This window comes from Lytechinus pictus, chromosome 6 (genome assembly GCF_037042905.1).
Source record: "Lytechinus pictus isolate F3 Inbred chromosome 6, Lp3.0, whole genome shotgun sequence".
Classification (NCBI taxonomy): Eukaryota; Metazoa; Echinodermata; class Echinoidea; order Temnopleuroida; family Toxopneustidae; genus Lytechinus; species Lytechinus pictus.
In genome coordinates, this window is record NC_087250.1 from 25,232,151 (window position 1) to 25,259,889 (window position 27,739).

The 27,739-nt window shown below is 35.7% G+C and overlaps 2 protein-coding genes across 5 annotated transcripts; one reads left to right on the plus strand and one right to left on the minus strand.

Moving 5' to 3' along the window:
- Window positions 1-15,747, minus strand: LOC129263643 (uncharacterized). 2 transcript variants are annotated; one of them, XM_064101273.1, is made up of 8 exons: window positions 15,147-15,747; window positions 11,395-12,145; window positions 9,835-10,186; window positions 7,305-7,457; window positions 4,980-5,098; window positions 4,628-4,738; window positions 2,376-2,443; window positions 1,066-1,327 (listed from the first exon to the last, which is right to left on the minus strand). In XM_064101273.1, the coding sequence occupies exons 3-8, from the start codon at window positions 9,890-9,892 to the stop codon at window positions 1,156-1,158; spliced, it is 681 nt and encodes a 226-aa protein (XP_063957343.1). In that variant the 5' UTR covers window positions 9,893-10,186; window positions 11,395-12,145; window positions 15,147-15,747; the 3' UTR covers window positions 1,066-1,155. The 2 variants fall into 2 exon arrangements, with proteins under 2 accessions (XP_054757520.2, XP_063957343.1); XM_054901545.2 differs by lacking the exon at window positions 9,835-10,186 and having other exon boundaries at window positions 1-1,327; window positions 11,988-12,145; window positions 15,147-15,744.
- Window positions 15,487-27,107, plus strand: LOC129263642 (TBC1 domain family member 7-like). Of its 3 annotated transcripts, none has more exons than XM_064101271.1 (8): window positions 15,487-17,232; window positions 17,792-17,967; window positions 19,363-19,443; window positions 20,800-20,984; window positions 22,441-22,584; window positions 23,191-23,336; window positions 24,751-24,880; window positions 25,583-27,107. In XM_064101271.1, exons 2-8 carry the CDS (start codon window positions 17,862-17,864, stop codon window positions 25,676-25,678), a joined length of 888 nt encoding a protein of 295 aa, XP_063957341.1. In that variant the 5' UTR covers window positions 15,487-17,232; window positions 17,792-17,861; the 3' UTR covers window positions 25,679-27,107. The 3 variants fall into 3 exon arrangements, with proteins under 3 accessions (XP_063957341.1, XP_063957342.1, XP_063957340.1); XM_064101272.1 differs by having other exon boundaries at window positions 15,538-15,730; window positions 17,766-17,967; XM_064101270.1 differs by lacking the exons at window positions 19,363-19,443; window positions 20,800-20,984; window positions 22,441-22,584; ... (1 more) ...; window positions 24,751-24,880; window positions 25,583-27,107 and having other exon boundaries at window positions 15,984-17,232; window positions 17,792-17,868.
- Window positions 27,108-27,739: the final 632 nt, after the last annotated feature.

The window sequence follows — 27,739 nt, forward strand, 5'->3', positions numbered from 1 at the left end:
TTCCTTCATAAATCATATTTATTTTCTTTATATCAATATATATCATCTGGTGTACAAAAATACAATTTCATGTAATCGTTTTGTTTATCTCACATACATACAGGACCGAATTCACAAGGTGGTTTTTAAAAACCATCGGTTGAACCCATGGTTTAGGCAGATTTCCTGTATAGATTATGCTTAATTTGGCACGTATCGGGCACGTGTATAAAAAATGTCCTATGCTGATGCCCCTTTTGTCACAGTGCGCCAAATTGACGCCTACTGTTTTGATTTCAGAGTCCACTCACCAAACAGTGGACTCATGAATAAAATAGCGTACTTAACCATGACAACAGGCATCAATTTTGCGCACTGTGACAAAAGCATCCATCAGTATTGGACAGTTTTTAATATACTCGGTAAATAAGCGTAATTTATACAGGAAATCTGCATTAAACCATGGGTTCAACCGATGGTTTTAAAAACCACCTTTGTGAATTCGGGCCATAGATTTTGACTTGGGCAGATCACATGCAAATGATGCAGGCTTATTTCACAATTTACACACTGGTGTATCTCAAGCAGCAAACTTATTGATCAGTGGGAATATTCTATTGTGTGGTCTCCCTCCCCCCCCCCCCCCCCCCGACTTGAAGATCACTTAATTGAATAAAACCAACAAAAACAGGCAGCTCAAAGGTGGAATATTCAATTTATAACAAAAACCAGAATTATACAAAAGACAAAAATCATGAATCAACTTTTTAAAAAATACTATGATATTGTTAGGAAAATGCTGTAACTACTGATAAAAAGAACTTACAATACATGAATGATTTGCCTCTTTCTTATAATAAGACAGTCCCCATCAAAAGGAATTTTCAGAAAGGCATTAAAAACCCATCTCTTCCATATTTTGCAGTACCATAGTACTAGCATTATATAATTTCTTGTAATTATTTTCATTGTAAGCACTTTGGGCCTTAAGGGAAATGCACTGTATAAGTAATAATTATTATTCATTGGTTTTCTATTATTGTTCAAAATCGTAGAAAAACACAGAATTAAACAGAAAATAAATAGAGTGAGTTAGAAAATAAGAATATATAAAAAACCTGGGATCAAAAATATGTATCAGAAATATGCAAGACATCATGCATCTCCGCGCCTGATTTACATCTTGCTTATCTTCTCCTTGCTTTCCCCCGAATCATCAAACTCCTCTCCTATTTGAATATTGTTCAGTTTCCAGCTGTATGGCCTGTAACCTACTGTGACCTCTGACCCTGTGATAAGCTCCTGGACTTGTGCTGCCTTCTCCCCGTCAAGGAATGGAATGGTCCACCTACATTGTGAATAACGATTAAGAAAATGTGAATTAAAAATGAGTTAAAAAGTGACAAATCTATTAAGAAGTAAATGAAAAGGTTTTGAGAGGATTTTGAAAGAATTGACAGAGATACAACTTTGAATGTCTTCAAAGAGACTATTCCACAATGCAGGGTATGCATGAACAATGGATAAAGAATACCCCCCCCCCTTTTCCTCCTAATTATCAAATTGATGAAAGTGAAGAGGAGATAACTTTTTGGTGACAATAAATTCTTTTTGCCAGTTTCAGAACGGTAAACATTTTCCCGCACACGCCTCTGCACGTTTATGGAATGCTTTTCCTGATTCCACGAAATATCAAGTAACTTTGTAGGTTACTTCAAAGTTTCGCTCAAAAGGAATTTTTTCCAGCAACCTCAATGCTCAATGTCGCATAGTACATAGAGCTTCTAATTTATTTCTTCTAACTTCTGAAGTGCATAGGATGCAAGCTGTTTAATATGTTAAAACCACAATAAAATTACCAATTATCATTATTATTATTATCATTAGTTGCCTAAAAGCTTCCTTCTATCCATGGGAAATAAGCAAAAAAAAGCTGCAACATGTGAAGTATAAAAATGAACACTATATGAGTTGCGTACAGTAATATTATGGCGGTATTTTGTGTGGGTTCCTTTCCTTTAAAAAGATGCAGAATAGGCCACAAGGGGGAGACAAAACACCAATAAAGTGACTTACTGGCTTCATACATGCAACCAAAAGGATGACATTTGTTAAAACATTTGTTTTTATTTTACAGAACTATAGTTAGAACATGAATACGTATTTGAGGGTTCCCTGATATTTGCTCCGGTGACAATTGCTCTGCTCTAAATTCCACACACTAATCAAATGACCAACTTCATTCCTAGGTTTAACACTATACCGTACCCTAAACCTAACATAAAAGCCTACTGCAACCCTAACCCTAAATCTCAGACGAAGTAAAGCCCGGAGCAATTGTCGCAGGAGCAAATGTCGTGTCACCGAGTATTAAAGAGATACGGTATATGGTTTACCTTACAACTTCAATGTCTGTTTCGGCCGCATCACTACCATACCATTTTAAGAGTGACGGAAGATTGATCTGGATAAGATAATAATGAATTAACAGAATAAATTGCATTTTTGGAGAATAAGATGGCTTCACAACAAACTTGAAATCCCAAAATTCATCACAAATCATGGTAGTTACAATAATTCCAAAGTTACCATATTTTTGTCTGAAAGGAGGCCACATACAGTCTAAAGATCTATGGGATTCAAGACTGAAAGGTCAAGTCCACCCCCAAAAAATGTTGATTTGAATCGACAGAGAAAAATCAAAGAAGCATAGCACTGAAAATTTCATCTAAATCGGATATAAAATAAGAAAGTTATGATATTTTTAAATTTCACTTATTTTTCACAAAACAGTGATATGCACAACTCAGTGACATGGGACTGTCGATGATGACCCTCACTCACTATTTCTTTTGTTTTCTATTGTTTGAATTATACAATATTTCATTTTTTACAGATTTGACAATAAGGACCAACTTGACTGAACCATATAGTATCAAACAACGTTAATTCCACATGTTCAGGGAGGAACTAATCGTTGTTTCACTTGACAATGAGGAGAAAATTAGAATATTTCAGATTTCATATAATAAAATACAAAAGAAATAGTGAGAGGATGGCATCATCAGTCTCCTCATTTGCATACCGAGCAGGATGTGTATATATATATATTGTGAGATTTAACAAAATTTTAACTTTCTTATTTTATAGTCACGTAGTGTATTACCGGACACTATTATGATTCCGGACGCGCGTATTACTGCGTTCTAAAACAAATTCGTACCGTAAAACTTCCGGAATTCAATTTCACAGAGCAATACATAGAACAAGATTGCAAAAACAAGGCGAAAAATCCAACTTTTACCTAATTATCTCTAAAAATGACAGAAAATGCTTAAAATATCATATAACATAGTTTTGTATTAACAATTGATGTATTTTCTAACGGAAATATGGGCCTGATTTGCCGAATTTCAATCTCGTCCACTCCTTCGAATGAATGATGAGGTGTGGTGTATTGTGGGTGATCGTCGATGGCTAGTTCTCAAGGTACCCGTGCGCAAGGTTTACTGTGAGTAGAGCCGTCAATCGGCAGCGCATCGATAGAACTTGATGAGCGTCACAATACGAACGCGAGCATATTATTATTGGAAAGTGCCATGGAACATGCAGCTAACAAGACAAAATAAAATAAGTTATCAAACACGAATTTATTACCAACATCTGCTCAGATTCGATATAAAAAAGCAAATAATACTTAGAATTTACTCATGATATGAAATAAGAAGAAAAAAATCACACAAATTTGCTCTTACATCATTATAATCAAGGATATCTTTACCCGTCCGGCGCGCGTCCGGAATCATGATGTAATTTGTCGCGCACGAAAATAATTGTTTTTCGTGGAGGGGTATGCGGCAACTGCGATGCAAAGAAAATGGTTGGTAAATATAAAATAATTTTATCATATTCATAATTTTCATAATATTTGGAATAGCAAGTGTGATTTTTTCTTGATTGTATTTCCTCTAGTTGTCATTTTTAAAGCACTGAAATAAAGGTGTCCGGCAATAGGATACACTGCCATACATCCGATTTTGATGAAAGTTTCAGCGCTATGCTTGTTGGAGGCAGGATGGAACATCAGGGCCATGTCTTACAAAGAGTCGATCCAATCAATCACTTCTATGGAGAGCCAGCAACATCTAAAATGCATGTTTTTTCAAGATATTTTCCAGATACGCTGTATATTCATGCACAATTCAGTGTGCTTCCTTTTGTTTACAAAGAACATTGAGCACATTTCCTGTAGATTAAATTATGACATTGACTGAGGGTTTCCATACAGTTGAGGTCAATCAGGGTCCCGTCTTACAAAGAGTTACGATTGATCCAATCAATCGTTTAAATCAATCGTAACTCTATGGAAATCCATCAGTGTTATAATTTTTTCTACAGGAAATTTGCAAAATGTCCTTTGTAAACAAAGGAGATCACACCAAATTGTCAAGAAATCAATGAATTTATGGATATACATTCAGATCTAGAATTTTTTTTAAATAAACATAGTTACATTTTATATGTTGACTTTGCTGGCTTTCCATAGTTGCAATTTGATTGGATCAATCGCAACTCTTTGTGAGACGGGGCCCAGGTCAATCGTAACTCTTTGTAAGTCAAGGTCTAAAATAGGTATATAGCAACATACCTGCTTGGAGTCAATGTCCATTGTTATCTCTTGATTTAAATAATTCTTCGCTGCCATGTCTAGTGCCCTCTCGAGATTCTGCTCTGTGTATACACTGATTGGGGGACAGGACTAAAACAGAAAATGGCAGATATAAAAGAAATTTATTGACAAAAAAAGAAGTTCATACAATTTATGAAATGTAATATTGTTTACTTCTTTCATTCTTAAAAATGAGATATACAATTTTGGTGTCCTTTTCAAAGAAATTATGCATTGCATTTTGCAATCGCCTCCCAGGCACGCAAAGGTGATGCCTAACATACAATTATGATAACAATAATCTTGTATCTCTTCATCAACATTATCATACCTCAGCCCCACAGTTCAGAGCAAAGTGTATTCTGGCATCCAAGGTATCAACCATGTAAGCTAACCGAGGGTCATCGTCATGGAAACAGCTCTTCTTGGTGGAAGGGTGTGGCTTATTCCCTGTCAAGAAAAAAAACTTCTGACAATCAGAAATAAACAAAATACTTGTAAATCTTTCTTGTTCGTAAATTATGCAACTTTGTTAAAATCATCATTTATGCTCTTACATCACCTCCATATATAGTGACTATTATATTTTGGATCAAAAATTTATCCTCCGGTCATTGGCTAAAAGAGCTTCACGTGATTATGTGTATTTTCAACTTTTTTGGAATGTTGGCAGCTAGGCATACTATTTGAGAAAATTACGTCATTTTTGTGACGTCATTTCCCCAAATAGTAAAACTATTTGGGGAAATGACGTCACGGCGCCATACGCCTGATGCGCGTGATATCAAAATCACCAACATTCAGCGGGGTATACGAGAGCTTGAGTGCTTACCATGGGCGATACTCGTGACGTCGCGGCTACGTTTTTAGACTACAGTTTATGCTTTGACTTTTTCAGACATTTTCATTGACTATTAAAACTTGGATTTCATTAAAATTGGATATGATTTTTAAAAAGAGCATAAGACCATGAGAGTGACAAGAGAGGATAAAAGGTAAGCCATTATTCTGTTTTTTCCTTTTGTTAAAATTTTTTATCCAAAATATAAAACAAATATACTCTGCCATAATCTCGAGTTTCTGGTTAAAACTATGGGCCTCGGTGCCTCCAATAGTACCATTCACTTCGGGGCTGCGCCCCTCAGTGAATAGTACTATTCTGGAGTCACCTCTTGCCCATAGTTTTAACCAGAAACTCTCAAGGCAAAGTATATTTGTATAACATTCAATGAGATTTTCATCTATTCATGAATACTAATATCCCGGGAAGGGGGGGGGGGGGCGGCATTATAACCCACCTCAATAATTCTTGTGAAAAAGCCATCATGGAAAATTTTAAGACCATGCCGCTTGCTGACGTTTTACTTTTCAAGTCTTAAAAGACTTTTGAGACCAAATTCAATTTGTGACACCTGGGTAAGTGGATATAAACCAAAGATAACCGGCAAACTAGGGAACATAGAGAATATTAATATTGTTTGTAGTCATTATCAGAACGAAAATAATAAATTCGGGGGGGGGGGAGGTTGGTTCAGGGAGGTTGATTGAGCTTGGATAGAGAAAACTCAAGATTCTCTTTTAGATCTTGAAGCAAACTGAATTCTCATCTACTGTGTGGCTCAAACCTACTAAAAATGAAAAAAATAAGTTAAGGTCTGAAAAAAGTTGATTGGGTCAGAATTCGGATTTTAGCTAGTAAACTTTCATCATGCAGGGTTCCTACATGTATAAAAAAAAAAGAATCCATGACAATTATTTCAACTTCCAGTTTCACATGTTATCTATGCAAATTGCAGTTGTTGGTAATTGGTAGGGGTTATTTCAAATTGGTCCAACTAATGCCAATCCATCCAATGGCCAACTCATCTGCTATCATTTGGTCTACCATCAGTTTGTCCACTACCCACATGGTCTACTTGCCATTTCGTCCACTCACCATTTCGTTAAATAACCAGTTGGTCCAATAGCCATATAGTCCATTTGGTCTAATTGGACTAAGTGTCAATTGGGTGAGATGATTGAACAGACAATGGACAAAAGACCAACTGGTTACGAGACAAAATGGTCATAGGACCAAATGGTTTTTAGACCAAATGGCTTAAAAACAAAATAGTGATGGATGGAATGGCATTAAACTATTAAATTGAAGGAAGACAATGTGATGTGACAAGTTGGCAGTAGACGAATCAGTAATTCATCATCAGTAGTTGACCCTCCAAACTACTCCTGCCAGAAGTTAACTGGAGGTTGTGGTAGTTGAAGGTATATTAGGTGAACTATTGCAATATAAAACACCACAGTTTTGTACTTTTCTCTTCATTTCTAGTCAGAAAAAATCAAATTCCCTGACTTTGCCCTGACTGAAAATAAAAAATAATAATAATTTTCCATGATTTCCTTGATGAGCAGCTGGAAACCAGTCGAGAGTTAATTCTTAAAACAAACTTCCTCTACATTGATTCCAATGGTTTAAATACCCTTCTCTCTTTTAAAACATCTGCTTCTTTGTGTAATTGTTAACTATATTTGCAATTATAGTCTTGATTCTGTAATTATGTGTTTATTCCATCAATGAAAAATAAAAGAAAAGAAGAAGAGGAGGAGGAGTAGGAGGAGAAGAAGAAGAAGAAGAAGCAGAAGAAGAAGAGAGACTAACTTCTCAAAATGCCATGTTCTATATCATCCAGGGAATAGACCTGTCCAGCAATGAGGTAGGAACTGGTCTTCCAAAAGTCCTGGACTTCAAGAACAGTTCTAGGTAGTTCTGGTTGGACAGCTAAAGCATGAATGGTTAGTGCATTGTAGATGTCTGAGAATGTACAAGTCAAAGAAAAAATATATTTGAAAGAAATGTTGATGATCCACAACATTTATATTGCACTATATTTCTGTTTAAAAAAAAGAACATTCGTTAGTGCAGGTTCATCAAATTAAGTTAGTTACTACACATCTGCTGAAATTAGTGAGTTTTGAGGGACGATTTGAAATGTTCAATAACAGAGGAAATCTTGAGGGATTTTTTTGGTCAAAAGAGAAAGCCCTAAATGAAACTTTACGCACATACAGTCCTAGTATGTAAAATCGGCTATCACAAAATACTTAATTTGTAGCAGTACCAACCCTTTACAAAAGCTTATGACTGACTTTAAGTCATACGATAACACAAATTCTCATCTAATATAGGCCTATCTAAACAACCATATTATTTTCAAATTGACCTCCTGGATCAGATTCACTAATTACAAAAATATACCGCACATCAATGTGAGACTTATTTATCTTTTTTATGATCATAACTCACATACTAGTTCATGTTGATATCATTTTCAATTTGTGTATCTGGATGTTCTTTTTCTTTAATCTAAAAATATTAACCAACAGATTATAAATGACATGGCTATTTTTCACATTATTTTTTTAGACATTTCCTTTTAAAGGAGACATCCAAAGAATCAAAAGTATTTTATAATGACTTTATGTGGTCATCATTGTAAAGGGGAAGTATTACTAATCAGATATATAACTTCACTTTTCAAAATAGTGATCAGAGATTGCAGAAATCAGCTCTCAAAAATGATTTATTTTCATGCCATATTTCTGCCTTCCACCGGTCCTCTTGCGAGCTCCAGCTGAGTGACGTCACACAATGAGCAGTGAGCAGCTGAGTTGACAGCAGCCCATTAGTGACGATCTTTCCAATCAGCGTTTTTTGCTCTTAGAATTGTTTATTCCTCTTAAGATTGGTCTTGTTATATAGATAAAAGTTTGAATTTACTGAACAGTGAAAAAAAGTGCACATTTAACGTATTTTGGTAACCGATATTTAGCTTAATTTTTTTTTTTTTTTCAAGAAATATATGTGAATAAAGAAAGCATATTTTCACGTAGAAATCACACTTGCGTCACATTAATGTTATAGTCAATATAAAGCATAGACATTCTTCTTTATGACTGAACAAAAATTATGAAATTTCATTAAGTAGCAAAGTCAGGAAGCACAAAAAAAACACGGCAATATCCATCGCGAAATTACTGAAATTGCAGTTGAATTGCCGAAGCATTATTAGGAAACAGCGGCGAGCGGACTTTCTTTCATTTATCTTAAAAATGCCTTCCTGTTAGGGCTATGGTCTGTGGCCAAATGCGTTGGCCCTAGTTTTGTCATGTGCGAGGACCCTGGTTCGAAACTCGGATTTTTTTTTTCTGGGTATTTTTTTTTTATTCCTTCCCCGTCCCTACCCATCTTTTTTTTCTCTTTTTATTTTCTTGTGAAATTCTATTCAGACCTGTATTTATCAAATCTTGCTTCTTAATTGCTGCTTTTGATTTTCAAGTTCTTGATTAGATTATTTCTACTCTTATTTGGGATGGGAGGGGTAGAGTTAAAAGTCAAGTCCACATCAACTAAAAATTATTTGAATAGAGTGATTTCCCTTGTTGTTTTTACTCAAAACAGTCATATACACAAAACAATGATATGCAAATTAGAGTTGTCACTCACATCACATTCGTTTCTATTTTTTGTGGCATTTTGTTTTTTATTCTTTGCAGATTTGACGATAGGAAACTCTTCATCTGATCACAATAGGTTATATTTACGGAACTGTTAAAATAGTAATTATATAAATTTGAATCAAATTTTTAATGAAATTTCCTGCAATATCTTGTTATTTTTCTTTAAATTCAAATGAATTTTTGATTGCGTGGACTTCTCCTTTACTCTTAATGTAGGGAATGCATAGCAAAATTTATCCAGAAACAAAATTGTCTTAGAATATGCAAATCAGTAATTGGACACATATGTTCACTTTTTTTTCATCCAGGCCACTTCCTCACATCCACCAGGCTTTCAGTCTTATAACAAAAATGATAAACCATCACACAACATTCACAGTGCTTCACAATAAATATTTCACTTCTGTTCATACATGCAATAAATATTGTGGAAAACAAATAAAAGGCGTACCCATATTCAAATACCGTTTAAAAGGACAAATATATTATACCTTTCGAGAAAAATCAGCACGTTAAATATCTGATAACAAAACATAATTATGGGGCACTGCAAGAAACTTATGTTCAATTGCAAATCAAGCGTAAGTCTTAAATTCAAATTCAAGCGTAATATAACTAATAAGGTCGAGTTGCAATCGCAATTCAACTACATGTTTAATCAAAGGACTTACCCTTGATTTGGGACGTGTGATTGAGTATAACATTTCTCGCAAAATGCCCTAGTAACATTAAAATTGTTCTTTCGTTTTAAATTGTGTGTTATTATTTTTGACAAGCTGTATTCCTGTCCAAGTCAAATTTCTTAGTTCTCTCCAAAACTGTGCTCAAAATTGTTTCCAAGATTGATAAAGAATTTTTTTCTTTTGTATCATTATCAGTCTACAACTTGCAAACCGTAGGTCCTGGAAAGAGTGAAGAAAAAAATGGCTATATCCAAATCATAGTAAAAGGACATGATGGAATCTCCCAGATTGAGGTAGCAAGCCGAGACCAGAAGTCACCAGAGTCAGCAATTGTGCAGATCTGTGTGTAGAAGAGAGAAAAAAAGAAATAGTTTAAATAATCAAATCAAAGTATGAATTTAATTATCGTGATGATTGATGACGTGCGATGGCATGTAATTCCCGGTCAACAACAAATGATAGTAGGTTTAGACACCTGAAAAGTTCCACTCAGAACACTGGTGCTCTACCTCAAGTGATGTTTGTGTAGGCCCCACTCCACTTCACTACCGCTACACTACCGCACATGTACGCCACACCTACCCGGGTAGGTGTGTAGCGTAGTGTAGGCTGTAGCAGTACTCCAGTAGTGAAGTGGAGACTACACGAACATCACTTGAGGTACGGTGCTCTCTGAGTCTCTGTGTCATTACAAAGATTGCATTTATCTTCATTGTTGAAGGCATTACGCATACATATATGCAGCAACACTCTAATCAGAAAGAAACACCAGACTCTAATTTTGGCCCACCCAAGGGTTCATTACATGCCGCCGCGCACAGAAAATTCAAGCCATAGAAGTCGTGGACCCAAGAAGTGAGATCCCAGCACGCGCGACCCACTAGTTAGAAATCCACTGCCAAACGCGGTTCGTGGTTAGTATACTAATACTAACCTCGCAATACGTACTAGTAGTATACTAATACTAACCTCGCAATACGTGTGAGTGATTTTGGCCAGGAATCAGGGTAATCACTGCTGAAAATTTGTCTGGCTTCATGACATCGGCATCATGGTGTGTAATTCTGTGTATAATAAAAACTTAAACATTCCTCTGAAACAGCAGATTTTCAGCCATGGTCCATACCACTCAGTGCTCCTAAATAATTTAATCGCCTGCCTGAGTCCTGACCAGTTTTAGAAATCTGAAGAAAAAATCTGCTGGAATTGTGCCACTCACACGTATTAAGTATACTAACCTCGCACCACGAACCGCATTTGGCAGTGGATTTCTAACTAGTGGGTTGCGCGTGCTTAGCCTGGAGGCGTCTGGGATCTCACTTCTTGGGTCCACAACACACGACTTCTATGGCTTGATTTTTCTGTGCGTGGCGGCATGTAATGAACCCTTGGGTGGAATTGTGCAAAAACATTATTTCTAAAATAAAAACTTTTTAATTTTAATAGTAGTTATGCCAAAATGCATGATTCTAAACTTATATCAGATCTGTATCTGTCATCTGACCTGAATGCATTGTCAGAACAAGTACAGTTTCCAAACATGCTTACCTTGACTTTTGACTGGATCAAACAGCGTAGCCTGCAACATGCATCGGGAGCAAGTGAATGGGACCGTGCAGCTTGGAGTTTTTCAATAGTTAGTAGAGCAACACAACGAAGACTGTCGAGTGGACAAAATCGATCTTTCCAGTTCACAATTCAATAAAAAACGGGCAAAATAACACAGTTCTGGTTCCCTTATAGTCTGAAGTTGTCGAAAACAGAATTCGGATGTCACATTACATGAAGAAAACGGTAAATTCGGAAGATATTGAAGAGGTCAGTAAGGTGATTCAGTGTATTATGCACAGAGTCAGAGGGATGATGAGCTCGATTATTGTGTGACGTCATTATTCTCGACTGTTTTCACTGCGTGAACTCATCGGTCTGGGGGCGGCTGGGGGGCTTAGAATGGTCTCTAATAATTTCATTTCTTGCATTTCCACGACATCAATAAGACTTTTTAGTGACATATTTGTGTATAAAAAGACAAGACCTTTCCATTCATATATAATTTGTCTATAATCATCACAAATCGTGAATTTTCTTTGGATGTATACTTTAAGAACTCCCTGTAATTTCTCATTCTGCACAAAGGATACTGATAAAGAAAGCCTTCCTCTGATCCGAGGTCAAGGGTCGAAGGTCAATGCTGCTTAGCTCTCTTGTTTTCGCTGTAAAGTCTAAGAAAAGGTCACTCCGACCCAGTTTGAAATAATCCACACCAGAGCCATCTTCTGACATACACAGAGCTTTGATTCTAAAAAAGACAGGATATCGGGAAAAGGGAAAGATTGAAAGTAGATGATTAGATCTAGTATAGTTCAATGAAATGATTCATATGACAAAAACCTTATGAATCCTAAAATGAATTTTTAAATTATCAGCATACACAGGAATGAAAATGATGATCACAATGTGGTGACTGACATGCATGGTGAAGATAATGATCAATGCATGACAATAATAATGATTTTGGTGGTGTTGATGATCATGATGATTATCATGAAGATCATGATGGTGGTGATGATGATGATCATGAAGATCATGTCTTTCATGGTGATGATCGATAATTATAATAATCAATGCATGACGATAATGATTTTGGTGATGATGATAATGATGATAATCAATGCATGACAATGATAATGATTTTGGTGGTGGTGGTGGTGATGTTTATAATGACGATGATTATGGTGATACATGTAATAAATGATGGTCATGATGGTGGTGGTGATGATCATCATGATGATTATCATGAAGATCATGATGATGGTGGTGATGATGATAATCAAAGCATGACAATAATAATGATTTTGGTGGTGGTGATGTTTATAATGACGATGATTATGGTGATAGATGTAATAAATGATGATGGTCATGATAATGATGGTGGTGATGATGATGATAATCAATGCATGACAATGATAATGATTTTGGTGGTGGTGGTGGTGATGTTTATAATGACGATGATTATGGTGATACATGTAATAAATGATGATGGTCATGATAATGGTGGTGATGATGATCATGATGATGATGATGATGATTATCATGAAGATCATGATGATGATGATAATCAATGCATGACAATAATATATGATTTTGGTGGTGGTGATGTTTATAATGACGATGATTATGGTGATACATGTAATAAATGATGATGATGGTAAAGGTCATAATGATGGTGGTGATAATGATGCTGATAATGGTGGTGATGATGATAATGACGATGATAAATGGCAATGGAGGTGATGATGATGGTGATATCAAATTATCAATGCAGCCATGGTCATAATGGAGGTGGTGATGAGGACAATGACGATTACAATGAATGATTTTTTTTTTTTTTGTAAAATAACCATTGCTGGTCTTCTTTATTCATTAAACAAAATATATTCACAGTGCTAACATTTGCCTCCATTTCTGGAGGGAAATACATGGTTTTCTGGATTTCACATTTTCTTCTATCTGTAAACGATATAACAAAATATTAAACAGCCTTTGAATCGTTATTTTCCTTTTAGATTCTTTTCCAGCGAAACATTTATAAATGGTATATAAAGCATAATTCAAAATTATATCTACATCATTTTTTTCTTTTGATCTAAATGAAATTCCTGATAATATATGACATGGCTGGAAATGAAAATTTGGCAAAATATATTTCTGTACATTTTCTTCAACTTTTTTCCAAAATATTATCATTATGTTACAAGATAAAAACATATGACTGCAATCACCTTTTTGATCACAGTAAAAACATTGGTCATTTTCTTTTAATTTCCATCTAAAAAGGTTAGCTGGTGTTGCCAAAATATTATACATGAACTTAAAATTAAAATTGACCAGTACATTGTCCTTAACTAACTTTAACTTAAATAACCAAACATCTGTCCAAATTGGTAAACAGTCAAATACTAAGGTATTACACCAAAATTCCTCTGCTCTAGATTCTTCAGTTTTTATTTGGATCAATTCATAATATATTTTCCTAACTGTCAATTTACTTAATGAAATAATACTATCATCCAATCCAATATCATTATATACATTAACATTGGATCTAAATTCCGAATACTTCTTTTGTAATAAACTTGTATTAGAAAAAAGAGTCATGTTGCCACATAACTCAATAGCCTGTCGTATACGAGCATACTGACTGTACCACCTTCCGTCCTTAACTACTATTTTAGCGCTAATCTTATCTATAGGTAGAAAACCCTTATCATCCATTAAATCCCCCACAAACAAAATATCAGAGTTTATCCAATTCATATAAAATAACATTTTTCCTTTGTATAAGATATCTTTATTTAGCCAAATCATTTCTTTTTGATAATTATCCTGTATATCTGCTTGAATATTTCTTGAATAGTTATACCTTTTTAATAAGAAAAACGTTGATATCAAGTTATAATAGAAATAAGGCATCCTGTTTTCTAAAAAACATTTGTTTTTAATATTATATTTACAATTCATAATAACTTTTATACCACCCAGTTGCTGAAACCAGTAATCAAACATACATTTACATCCAGGGTTTAACTCATCACTCAAATATTTACAAATCACCCATTTATAGCCCACTCCTACTAGTATCATCATTCATTGTAATGAACCCAAAGTGGAACCCAATGTGGAGGAATAAAAGCAATATAGCTATATGAAGCTGCTTGCTATTGTTGACCTCGTACCATCTAATATCCCAGAACCCCAGGATGATAAAACCCACTTTTTGGCTGAAAAAAGGCTACAAAAATGGGAACATTTAGGTATAATTACCTTTTAACTCTACAAATAATGGTTTAAAAGTACTAATTATAGGAAAAACAAATTGCCTGCCCCCCAAAACATATGAATAGACACCAAAACCAGAGAAATTGACCACCAAATAATAAAGTTGTGGCCAAAACTGTGATTTTGGGGGTTTTGGCGGCCATTTTGGATTTTGGCCCGGCACACTTTTTTCTCGGACCCGAGACAAAAAATATTGTTGTTTCATGTTGAGATACATTACAAGGAATTAAAAAAAACTGTTGTCATATTGAAATTACAAAAAAAGTATTTTTGACCCATGCCATGTATAGCCCACTCCTAATACTATTACTAGAGATAGTATAGCGCTTTATGAAAGTGATTGAAAAATATATATACGATATTCTATTTTGGTGATGATATTGAATGATTATCTTTGTCGATGAAGATAATTTTGAGAACAAAAGGACATGAATTTTCTGCCCTTGCCCTTGGGAACTTACTTCATGATACATCTCTGTAATTCTGTTGCAAGTTTCAGAGCTGAGAGTGAGATAGGCTCATTTAAAATATTGTACTTGATTCCACATTCCCCTTGACGTGCCATCACTTTTTCAGTATCGGCTCACAAGTCAGACACGGCGTAAAGAAAATGTTTCAACTTCCAAGTCTAATTTCTTAATGTTTGACTAGTGGCGACGGCGACGGCAGGGGCAGGCAAGTCGTCAGTCCCTCAGTCTCCAGCTCCAGCGGGTAATCTGCACGTAAATTAGTTTAAGTGTATAGTGAGTCAGCTCCAACCAAGCTCAGCCGAAGCCGGAGGCAGCTGTGGGCAGCCTCCGCTCAGATTCGGCGGCAGCAGCCGTCACTTTTTTGCCTTTTGCCAGAGCTCGCTTGGATTTGGACCTTTCCACTTTATCTTTATTTGCGACAATATCCTTGTTTTTTTCTTTGGTTGACACTTCACTATATTTTTGCGCTTCACTGGACCGAATTACGAAGTGTTGTTAAAAGGAAGAAAGTTTTTATTGGATGCGGGAATTAATTTCCTGCAGAAACTTTGCACTTTTCCTCGCCAGTGCAGTGTGTACCGTATACCGTATCGTATATATACCATATACCCAGCACAGCGCAGCTGTGATCCTGTGATCATGTGATCATTCACGTGATTATAATCAGCCTTCAGCCTCAGGAAATAAAGTGTTCGTCAAAATATTATTTCGTTTCCAGCTTTCCGCTATTTATTTAGGGTGAACTTTCCAAAAACAAGTTTCCTCTTTGAAAGATACTGTACAGTACCACAGTGTACCACTAAAACTTATTTCTCAACTTCAGTCACGTCATTTTCCATTGTGCATGTGCCCCACTAGTGCAAATTCGTGTAATGGAATAGGCAACCTGAAGAGTCACTGCTCTGTAATTTCGGGGAACAGAATATGGATGATGCAGTTCCAGGGTTCAGAAGCGAAGAGTATTCTATAGTGCCAGAGGAGGACCAGATATCTGAAGGAAATCTTATCGTTAAACATCAAAAACCACGGTTTACTTCCATCGTTCACACTTCTGAAATTTTGAGTGAGGCGGAGATCCGACGTGAGCCTGTGCACCCTGAACCGATCACATCGATTCAACAGAATGAATCAAGTGCCAAGTGGGAGATATTAAGTGAGGTGTGCAGTGACCTTTTAACTTGTTTACAGTGGCTTGCCAAAAGAAGATTGATTTCGAACACATACATTTGTCCGAAGTGCAGTCAGAATTGCACTTTTCAACCGCGAAGAGACCGAACAGACAAATACAACTGGACGTGCAATCCGTGCAACTTCAAGAAGAGTTTGAGAGAAGGGTCTTTCTTTGCTGGAAGTCATCTCAGTTTGCCAACGATCCTTCAGCTGATCAATCTATGGACTCTAAAAACAAGGCACGAAGTCGTCCAAGATCAGCTTTGCATAAAGCAGCGCCATACCATTGTCGATTGGTTCGCGTTCATCCGCGAGATTTGTGCTCGTAAAGTTCTCGATACTCCACATCACATCGGAGGGTTGCACGAGGACACTCTTGAAGGAATTGTTGTCTACTTTGACATTTTAAACTTCACCCATTTACGCAACAGGATACAGGAAACTTACTGGGTCGTGCTGGGGATAGAGAGTGGAACGGATCGCTATTTCGTGGTTCCGATCGATACGTGCCAGCCTGCTGCAGTTGCCTTGGTTTTACGCCAGTTTATTGAACCTGGCACGATCCTCATTGGTAGACCCTTTGAAAATGTAGCCGCTACCAATCACCCAGTAGTACCTGAAGAGCTAATCACCTTTTCTTCTGATTACTCTGTCACTTTAGACTTGAAAGCAGACTATCCCCATCTAGCATCATCATTTTATGACATTGAAGAGACAGAGCTTTGGAAGCTGATCAGACGTCGTTATAAGAGCAAGAGTGATCTGTATCGCAAGGAGGCGACCAGCACTTCTCTTTTTCAGTCTTACATACAGGAGGCCCTCTGGAGACGGATGAACTCAGATTCGGAAGATCTTTTTTCTGTGATGATTGCTGATATTGGGCATTATTACCCAGTTTAGTTTTCAAGTAAACAATAGGAAAACGTATCCCATTGCAATTTATATTGTTTGAACTTTGAAGTTAATGAAGAATCATCAATATTAATGACAAGGAAAAATTACAAATTTTTAACATCAGGTATCTTTTGTAATCATTGGAAGGAATACATCTTTTATTATCATCACACATGGATGAACAAATTTGATAGAGAAATTCACTGAAAAACATTCCTACAAGAAATGAATCAGAGGGGGGAAAAGAACACTACTATCATTTAAAGCATCGCTTGGAAATCATTGCATTTTAGGAAGAGAAAGAATATTGATTCACTCACCCTGAAAAGAATTGACTATCATCATCTATAGAAGATTGAATCTTTCATTGGACTAACAGTGTAAAATGGTTCTTCTGTTGCTGTGAAGCTTGTCAGAGGTTCCAAGAATTTATGTTTAACTTTATGTTGATCAAAAGAACAAGAAAATGATTTGATCCTGAGTAAAGTTAAAAGAACAAAAGCTTGAAGTAAATTTAAAAAAACAGAAGTTATAGAATTGAAGAAGACTCATTCATCTTTCAATACATGTAGATTGAGATAGACCGAGTGGTGCCAAAAGTATAAACCTTCTTAAGCAGTTTGGATCAGGAAAGCTTTCAAGATGACCGAAAGGAGAAACTTCCGGTCTCACTACTACGAGAAGGTTGGATTCCGGGGAGTGGAAGAGAAGAAATCTTTGGAGATTCTCCTTAGTGAAGACCCTGTCGGTAAGAAGCGGGGTTCATTTCATGAGGCATCCTGTCAGTGATTTTCACTAATGACTTTTGATTTCGACCAATCAAGTGCAAGGATTTCAGTAGTTTATAACAAATATCAGTGGGATCACTCACAAGTTGCTTCATGATAATAAGCCAGTTCACGGTTAGCTCATGATCAACGTTTCTCCGATGACCTTTATGATTTTTCATTAGGATAAGCACTATCATTTTCAAATGTAAATGTTGCGTAAGCTTTACCGGTAGAGTATTCAAATTCTAAGAACAAAAGGCATTGTATAGACCAGATGACTAGAATAGTACATCAGGGATAAAGTTTGGAAATCTGTTTTATTGTCTGCCTTTGGCACATTTGACTATTGTTTAGGCTACTGTCAAATACCAGTGATTATGAAGGCCCTATTTATTACTCTTCAGCTTGGATGTGATAAATATTTTGAAAGGAATACATGAATAATCATCAAATCACAAATGCCTATGTCAGTGAATTTGAAATCCACCTTCATGGTTCATCTCAAATGACTTTTTTCTGCTCGTGCGCGGTTTACAACCGTGAACAGGCTTATTGATATTGCTCATGCTACACATTATTGGTATTAATTAGGGTACTCTTCATGAAACATCTTTTCAATCATTTTCACTCATGACTATGGTTTTAGCCAATCAGAAGCAAGGATATCAGTAGTTTATAACGAACATCAGTGGGGATCACTCACAAGTAGCTTCATGAGATGCTAGTTGAGTGATGACCTCATTGGTAAAAACTCATTCATTTCAGGGAACATCTTTTCATTCCATTTCACTGACAAATTTGCTTTCAGCCAATCAGATGGATGGATTTCAGTAGCTTATAACAGCTATCAGTGTAAATCACTTACAATTGAACATGAGTTCTTGTATGTAGATTTTTAATTAGTACTGTATCCTTCACTCTTCAGGGAATAATTTTGCTTTACAAAGTTGCATAACATTTTTGGTCATAAAGAGAAAAGCTCTCAACTATTACAGTCCTATGTAAAAATATGCTATACAGATATGCATAGCAGTCTTTCAAAAATGTGGAGCAAATTGTGACGGATACCAGGAAAATAATTCCCTGCTCTTGTTCTTTTTCAGTATCTCCCCTCTTATCACTCTCTTTCTCCCTCCTTGCATTTAACTTGTTATATCTCCCCCTTCTTAATAACTGCATAATTCTGTCTAGTTTGATATTATTTTCTCCCCCAGTCGAATCCCCCTCATCCTCTCTCCCACTCTTCCTATTACCAGATTGTGTTTGTTTTCTTTTTTTCTAAAAGTTTGCTGTTCACCAATTATTGCCATAATTTGGTTGTAGATAAATGATTTAATAACTTCCCTAATCTACATGTTCATCCTTAATTTCAGACATTGACAAGCTTGGTACATTCTGTGCAAGGTTCTCTGTCCCCGCTATGTTTAGACCACTGGTCTGGAAGCTTATCTTGGGTAAGTTCAAAGGTCAATGTTGGCAGTGTCAGTACTATAAAATGTTACAACAACTGGCATTTACTTGCTCTAGTCTGCATAGTAGGGGGGACACAATATAGTACTATTTTTTTGGTCTGTTATGATGGAGAAAAATACATCATTCACAATCAAAATAATACATGTATTTTGGACGTAAATGACCTTACATTTTTTGGTGGAAACGGGGTTAAAACCTTTTTTTTTTTGCTTGTTAAATTGATTTGGGTTAAAATGACCTTAAGATTTTGGTGATAACCTTCTTTTTTTTTTTTTTTTTTTTTTTTTTGCTTGTTTCCAGCCATTGGTCCCCCCTACCTGCCCATGCTAGTCTGAAGGGTCAATAAATATAGGCTTACCGGTACTAACTTGCCAATCTTATAACGTGTGTAGAGGCCATTGAACTTTTTTTAACCATTGTTCTTTCAATCTTTGTCATTTTTTTTCTGAGATTCAGTATACATGTCCATGTGGCACCCTCTTTAGTGATTGGAAAAGAGAAAGCTGTGACAAGTATTCTGTTATCTTTTAGACCATTCCATGATTGAGGAGTGATTTGATATTTGTGTGAAAAAAAGTAGACCAAGATACTGTACATGTATATTCTTTGGGTGGGAATCTGATGGAAATATCTTTTCATGTTTAAATTCACAAAAAAGTTTTTTCCAAAATATGTAAATCAAAAATCAAGTTGCGTCTTTCACATCAACTGCTTTAAGGCAAACACAGTCATATAATCTAATAACGAATTGGAATAGCGGCACGAGCACTATACTTGTAATGACTCTCAGTGATTTTCATTGGCTAATTTACTTTCAGCCAATCAGATGCATGGATTTACAGTAGCTTATAACAGTAAAAATCACTGACCTTGAAATTGAAATTGAAATTGAAATTTTATTTACTACAATCTTAATAAAAAAAACATAAAGATCAAGAAATATGACTATTTCAAATGAAATACCTTATAGGTGAGAATATTTACAAGACTAGTGGAAAGATCACAGAAAAGAACTAATTTCTGAATTAATGATCCTGAAATTAACACAAAACAACACAATAAAAACAAATGCAGTCGGGAATTCCAAAACAAATATAACGTGAATATAATTGAATCTATATCGGTTTTGATATAGGTTTTACACTTTCTGCATTAAATGGATTTTCAAATGTCTTATGAAGCTTTGTAGAGTTTTGCACAGTTTCATATTTTGAGGGAGCTTATTCCAAATAAAGGTACCCTGTTTGAGAAAGAATAATGACCATATTTCATGAGTATCAGTTGAATTGTAACTTTTCTTTAAATGCTCACCTATTCTCTCCCCTTTGCTTTCCTAGGCATCCTACCTCCACACCCAAGCATCCATGATTTCGTCTGGCAGCAACGGACAGAACAGTTCAATGACCTTCATCGGGGGTTAAAGGTCATGTCATCAATCAACGAGGAAACTCCCATGAGCCTTTGCTTTCTCAAGATGTTCTTATTGGAGGAAGGAAGGCTGCCGCTGGAGGATGAGAAACTTGTGAGTGTATAGAAATTTTGAAATTTCAATAAATATAATTTTTGTCTGGATACTTGACTTTACATTTATTAAAACAAAATCTAGTTTAATGTTGAAAGGAGAAGACTCTAGAAGATTCCGACAAGGAGAAAAAAAATGGTATAGTTTCATACTGTGCAAGATCTGATCAAACATACCCAAATTTGACCCTGAATATATTACAGAAGAGCCAATGTTCAAGTTAAGAAAAGGGTACCCTTGCTGTGCAAATGTCCATTTTGCCTTGTTAGAGTGCCCTACATGTACGTGATGCACCATAACACAAAGCGTAGCCATTAATCATAGTGCTGATTTTCAATATTGATTACATTAATTATTGTACCAATTAAGCACACAAATGAACTACATGTAGGCTCTGTGTAACTGCCCCCAATGACGTATTACAGTATCACGCTCGGTGTCCATCCGTCTGTCTGTCCGTCCGTTAACTTTTCCTTGTAAACATGATAACTTTGGTTAATAACCTAGGCTCATATAATTTGGTGTGTATGATACTAGGATGGATCCCAGGAAGCCTATTGATTTTGAGGTCAAAGGTGAAGTCGCCGCCTTCCACTTTTCTTGCTTGACCAATAACTCCACTTTCCACGTTACAGGCAGGCGTACATGTATTATGTGCTCGCCTTAGCGACACTCTTGTAAACTGTAGATCGCATCTGCTTAGACCGTGGTGGTGGTGGGGTGCATGTGTTGCATGTTGACTGTGTGATTATTTGATATAATTATTCAAATTCTTAATGTTTTTTAAACTTTAGTTACGTGTGAAACAAAAGCAGGGTATATTCAGACCTGCCAACCAGTACGTTTTTGGAACCAAAATACGGCAGTACGTGTTTTCTTTAAAAAATATGTTTTTGTAAAAAAAAAAAAAAATTTAATTATTATTATTATTTTTTTTTTTAAACAAAATCATAATTTATTTAGAAATATCATCTCTATATGTCTCTATTTCATAAAACTTACACAAATATAGTTATTAGATCAATGCAATTTTTGGTAACATGTTTTTTTTTCCAATCATTTCGTTAAAACCAGGGTGAGATATACACATAATTAATTTTTTTTTTTCATCTGCATGAGCGAGTGCGCCACACATTTTATTATGAAATACACTTTTTGGGGAGAAAATACACTCTTTTTTTTCACAGAATACACTTGTTCATTCCCAGAGGTTGGCAGGTCTGTATATTGCTAAAGCTATATTTTCAGTACGTATAACAGGCTTTTAAATAATACGGGTTTGAAAAAAATCATTGAATTTCAATTTGTATATTTTTCTTTTTTTTTCAGGCAAACAAAATTCATTACAGGGCAACCAAAAAATGAAGTGTGATGTTTTTGGTGGCCTGAACTGGCCACAAAGAAAAAAAAGTTAGTATAGAGCCTTGTTTAACCCTCTTGTTTCTTTCTATTGCAGCCAGAAAATGATGAGCATGACCTGTTTGTCACCATAGCAACCGCATCGATTGAGATGAATGATGAAGATGACTTAGAGTCCTACTGGACGGCTGTATGCGTCTTCAGGCTCGGCCGCAAGATGAAGGATCAGATTAGGATCATGGTAAGTGGTTGGGATGAGATGAGGGCACAGAGAAGGAGGAGGAGGACAGTGTTCGAAAATGGTGTAAACCTTGAAATGTAGCTTGATGTACCGTAGCTTGAGGAGGAATGATGGTAGTATTGATGACGATGATGATCATGATCATGGTAAGAATAGTGATAATGATGATGATAATGATGATGATGATCATGGTAATGATAGTGATGGTGATGATGATCATAATGATCATGGTAACGATAGTGATGATGATGGTGATGATAGTGATGGTGATGATGATCGTGATGGTGATGGTGATGATGATGATGGTGATGATGATGGTGATGATGATCATGATGATGATGATGGTGATGATGATAGTGATGATGATGGTGGTTATGGTAATGGTGATGCTGATGCTGATTTTGATAGTAATGGGGGTGATGATGATGATGATGAGGATGATGATGATGTTGACGGTGATTCTAATGACCACAATGTTGTAAAATGATCTTGTAATGATCATGATTTTGTAAAATAATTTTGATAAACAAAGTTGATAGCATTTTCATAATATCATTCTTTATAGACTTTCCTTTACATATTTTTTTTATTTCTCCTTTATTGTAGCCAAGTACATTCAAGACTATTCTAAAGAAGGAGGACCCAGAGTTGTACAATCATCTGCTAATCATTAATAGTCTGGAGAAACTTCCATATTCTTCCTGGTTCAACGCACTTTATGCTGGAGTACTCCCCACAGATGCATTAAAGCGGTAAGTGTTTGAAGATGTTGATAATTTAAATAGGGAGCGAGTTAGCTCATTTGTTAAGTACTTATCCGTGATCTGAATATGAACTTGATAAGTAATTTTGCTAGCCAAGTCTATTAAAGGCTAAGTAAAATGCTTACAAAATCAATACTTTCAATTGAATACCGGCCCATGGGCCGATTTCATAAAACTTGCAATAGCTGTTAAAGCTAAAATACCTTCAATCTGATTGGCTGGTGGTAAATTTGTTAAAGAAATTGTGCATTTGTTTATAACAAGTCTTTATGAAACTGGGCCCATATTACATTAAAGGGATTGTTTGATTTCATTCAAGATGTAAAAATATTTTTTCTTCCTTGCAGCTAATGTTGTAATCATAATTGCAAACCTTTAGGTCAGACACGAATCACCCAAGAGTTTTTTGAAAAGCTAATTGTTCACTTAATTGCTCCACTAATGATGACTATAGTCATAATCATCCAGGTGAACCCCTTTTTTATGTAGCATAGGCTATTTTCAAAATTTATTTTGAAATTGCATGGGTGGGGGCAAGAACAGCCCTCCCCCCCTTGATTTTGGCTGTTGATCGTGCAATCACGACAAAATTGGCACGCATGTCACCGATGACGTAATCTCCACAATTCAGATGTCAATTGTACCAAATTATTTAAATTTATTTTTGATTAATTAATTATGCTAATTAATGCATAAAATCATAATTTGACTGTAAATCCATATAGCTATTACATAGCTCCATGGTAAATCTTTAAATATTGCCCCAAAGCTGCTAGTTTCTGGTTTGTACACTTTTCTTCGGATTATTTTCAAATTTATATAAAAAAATTGCAATATCAACATTTTTTCCTTATGTTTTTCCTTTTTTTTTTTTTTCTTATGTATTTCCTTGTTTTTTTTTACTTAATTATTTTCATTGTTTTTTTCGATGGAAATCGTCGGCAACACTATTTCAGTCATAAATGACATGAAATCTATTGCTTCTAATCTGTAGAAATAAAAATAATGATACATGTACATAATTTTTTATGAATTTTGGCTACATACAGAATTTACCGTACATTGGATGCGTACATGAAACCACGTTTTGAGCAATTTATTTTGGGTCTGACATGTTTCGTAACTCAAAAACTGCGTACCCCCACGTCACGAATTTGGTCTTAAAAATTGTGTGAGATTTTAAGGAAAAAAATAATGAAATGACACGACACGATATTATCACGTTACAGGTTTATCAGGAAAATGTTGAGGGGGTGTTTTTGCCCCCCCCCCTCCCCTGACTTGATGGGGCTACGTTAATATCGAATGCTATAGAAGTTAAATACTCACTCATCTACATAGCTATTGTGAAATGTTTGAATTGTAACTCTAATGGTTTGATAATTCTGTTTGCTGCCCTCAGTGTTTGGGATCGTGTACTAGGAGGAGCTAGTCGGGTCCTGATATACGTGGCTCTCACGCAGCTCTTAACACATCGTAAGACTCTAATGGGAATAGGGACGGCAGATCTTGTATCTCAATATCTACACCAGGTGAGAATTAAGACACTGGCTGATTCCAAGTTGGGTGTAGGTGCTAGTGTTGGTGTTAAAAGCCCAATTGAGGTGTTGATCTACTTCGGGCAAAAAATTGATATTTTATTTTGTGGGGCTGCTTTTCACACCAGCCCGTTGCAGAAAGAGTTGCAATCAATCGCAACTTTAAAAATCATGCGTAACTTGATTTTCAACCAATCAACAGATTGCCTAACTCTGCAACATTGGATAAGGTTTAGCATTGTAGTGAATGGGAATATAGGGGATTCTTTATGATTTTCCTGTGCTATTTTGAGCATTTCCGAAACCCGTGTTTATTTTTTTTCTGTGTACTTTCACATCACTGAGGAAGCGATAGTCGTTTCATTCACTGAAATAAAAAAGTGATTATTTGCTTTATATTCCACATCAGAAACGAACTAATCATAGAAAGAAGGAGGGAGTATGTTCCTTGCAAACAGTGACTCCTGCAGTGTACAATAAACTGAAATCATATTGATAAATGATGATTATATTAATCAATATTCATGTTCCACATATTACAGTTCATTTCATACTAAATAATTTCAGTTAGAAAAAAATGCTTCATCTGCATAGATTGTGAAGATTTTGACAGAACATGAAAAAAAGTGGACACACTGAAAGGTAAAGCTTGTAAAATTTAGATTTTTGTTGTTTCTTTTCTTTCTCTTTACACAGATGCCATTGGACAATGCTGAAGTTCTTGTCAATGAAGCCATTGAATTCTGGGAAAAGGATGGTAGTCACCTGAGACCAGAGCAATCAGTCACATGATCAATCACATGACCTTGGACTATGTATGAGCAGTATTAGACTCTTCTGTGTAAAGGAGCCATCCACATAGAGACGCGTGGAAAGTGTTCTTTTGCACCGTCTGATTGGTTATGAGTGGTCACATGATTATGTCACTGAAGGAATGTCTGCTGCCACGGATTCTGATTGGTCAACCAAGGGTCACATGATAAGGGTCGATATCAGGAAGGATGCTTGGATCATGCACAGATAGCAAAAACAAAATTGTCAAAGGAGGGGGAAAATACCTTGTGGTTTGAAATTATTTTGAGGTTCTTAAGACTAGAAAGAATTCTATTGTATAAAGCTTTTCTTGAAGGATTTTAATCAAAATCTGGGGTCCGTTTCATAAAGGACTTGCAACTGTTGTAACTTTGTCATAATGGCAACTACCATTGAAACAGGGCTCAGCAGCCAATCAGAATCAAGGTTACCATGGTGGTTGCCATGATGGCAAAGTTAAAACAGTTGCAAATCCTTTATGAAACAGGGCCCCTGGTCTTGATTTTGATCAACTATAAAGCCAATCATGACGCAACTCCCTAGGCTAGGAAAAGAGGGTGAATTTGCCTGCACATTTGGCACTCTAAATAATAAATTTTTCTTTATCATTCTGACATGGATAAAAAAAACTCAATGAAAATAAGAAAAATGTACACAGAATAAAATTGTTTTTGGCTTCTCATAATTTCAACTTTAAACCAATTTCAGCCTGACATCAGAATATGGGCGCTATGCACTTATTTTGGTGTGTAGAAAATTAAATTGGATAATATAGTAACCCTTAAGGGCATTGCACTTTTGTCTGTATCAGTCATTGGTTTGTAATTTCAAGAAGCATTTTAAACAATTTTTTTTTTTACTGCACATTCTGAAAAACAATGTGATACACTTATCTGCGCAAGTCAGACTTCTATTATTTAAAAATCAAGTCCACCCCAGAAAATTCTTGATTTAAATTGAGAAGAGAAAAATAAAAACAAGCATAACGCTGAAAATTTCATCTAAATCGGATGTAAAATAAGACATTTGCGACATTTTGAAGTTTCGCTTATTTTCACAAAACAGTTATATGCACAACTCGGTGATATGCAGATGAGAGAGTCAATGATGTCCCTCACCCACTATTTCTTTTGTTTTTTTATGTTTGAATTATACAATGTTTCAGTTTTTACAGATTTTACAATAAGGACCAACTTTGACTTAAATAACCATTAACTGTTAAAATAATGGTAATTCCACCTGAAGAATACAAATTTGTTTCAGCGGACAATGAGAAGAAAATTATAATTTTTCATATTTCATGTAATAGAATACAAAAGAAATAGTGAGTGGGTGACGTCATCAGTGTGTTCATTTAGCCCTATCTTAACTGGGCTATTTCAAACCAACATATATTGGGGGGGGGGGGGTAAATTAAAATTGACCCCCCCCCCAGTTTATAAGGGTTAAGTCAAGTGCACACTAAACAATGTTGTTATCCAAATTTCAAAGACCATAATATTTTATATGACCATTCAAACCTATAAAATATTACAGATCAAAGTTTTAATAATGGGCTGAATATTGGAATAAAAATTCTAGTCTATTTTAAGCCTCTCTGTATGAATAAAAGTGAAATTAATTAAAAATCATAACGATTTCATCATCCATTGTGACTTGAAGCTGATTTTGGCTTTACTACAACCACAAGGCTTGCAACATATAGCAGAATTCTGATTTTAGTATTTGTAGAAAATTTCTTGAAACCTATGCATTTTAATCACCACAATATTTTATAACAATGATAATTTTTTTTTTTTAATAGTATACAAATAGAGACTATAGACAGTGCCCTGGCGGAGGGCGGGTAGAAAGGGGGGGGATTCCTCAGTGAGGCAACAAAAACAAGTGTTGTAGCCTTCGTGTTCCGTCTTAAACTGTATCCTACCCCCGGCCTAGCCCAACCCTGGAAAGGATCCCATGGTAGTGGATCCTCCCCCCCCCCCTAAAAACAAGAGAGACAGACAGAAGGAGAAGAGGGATGAAAGAAGAAGGGAAGCG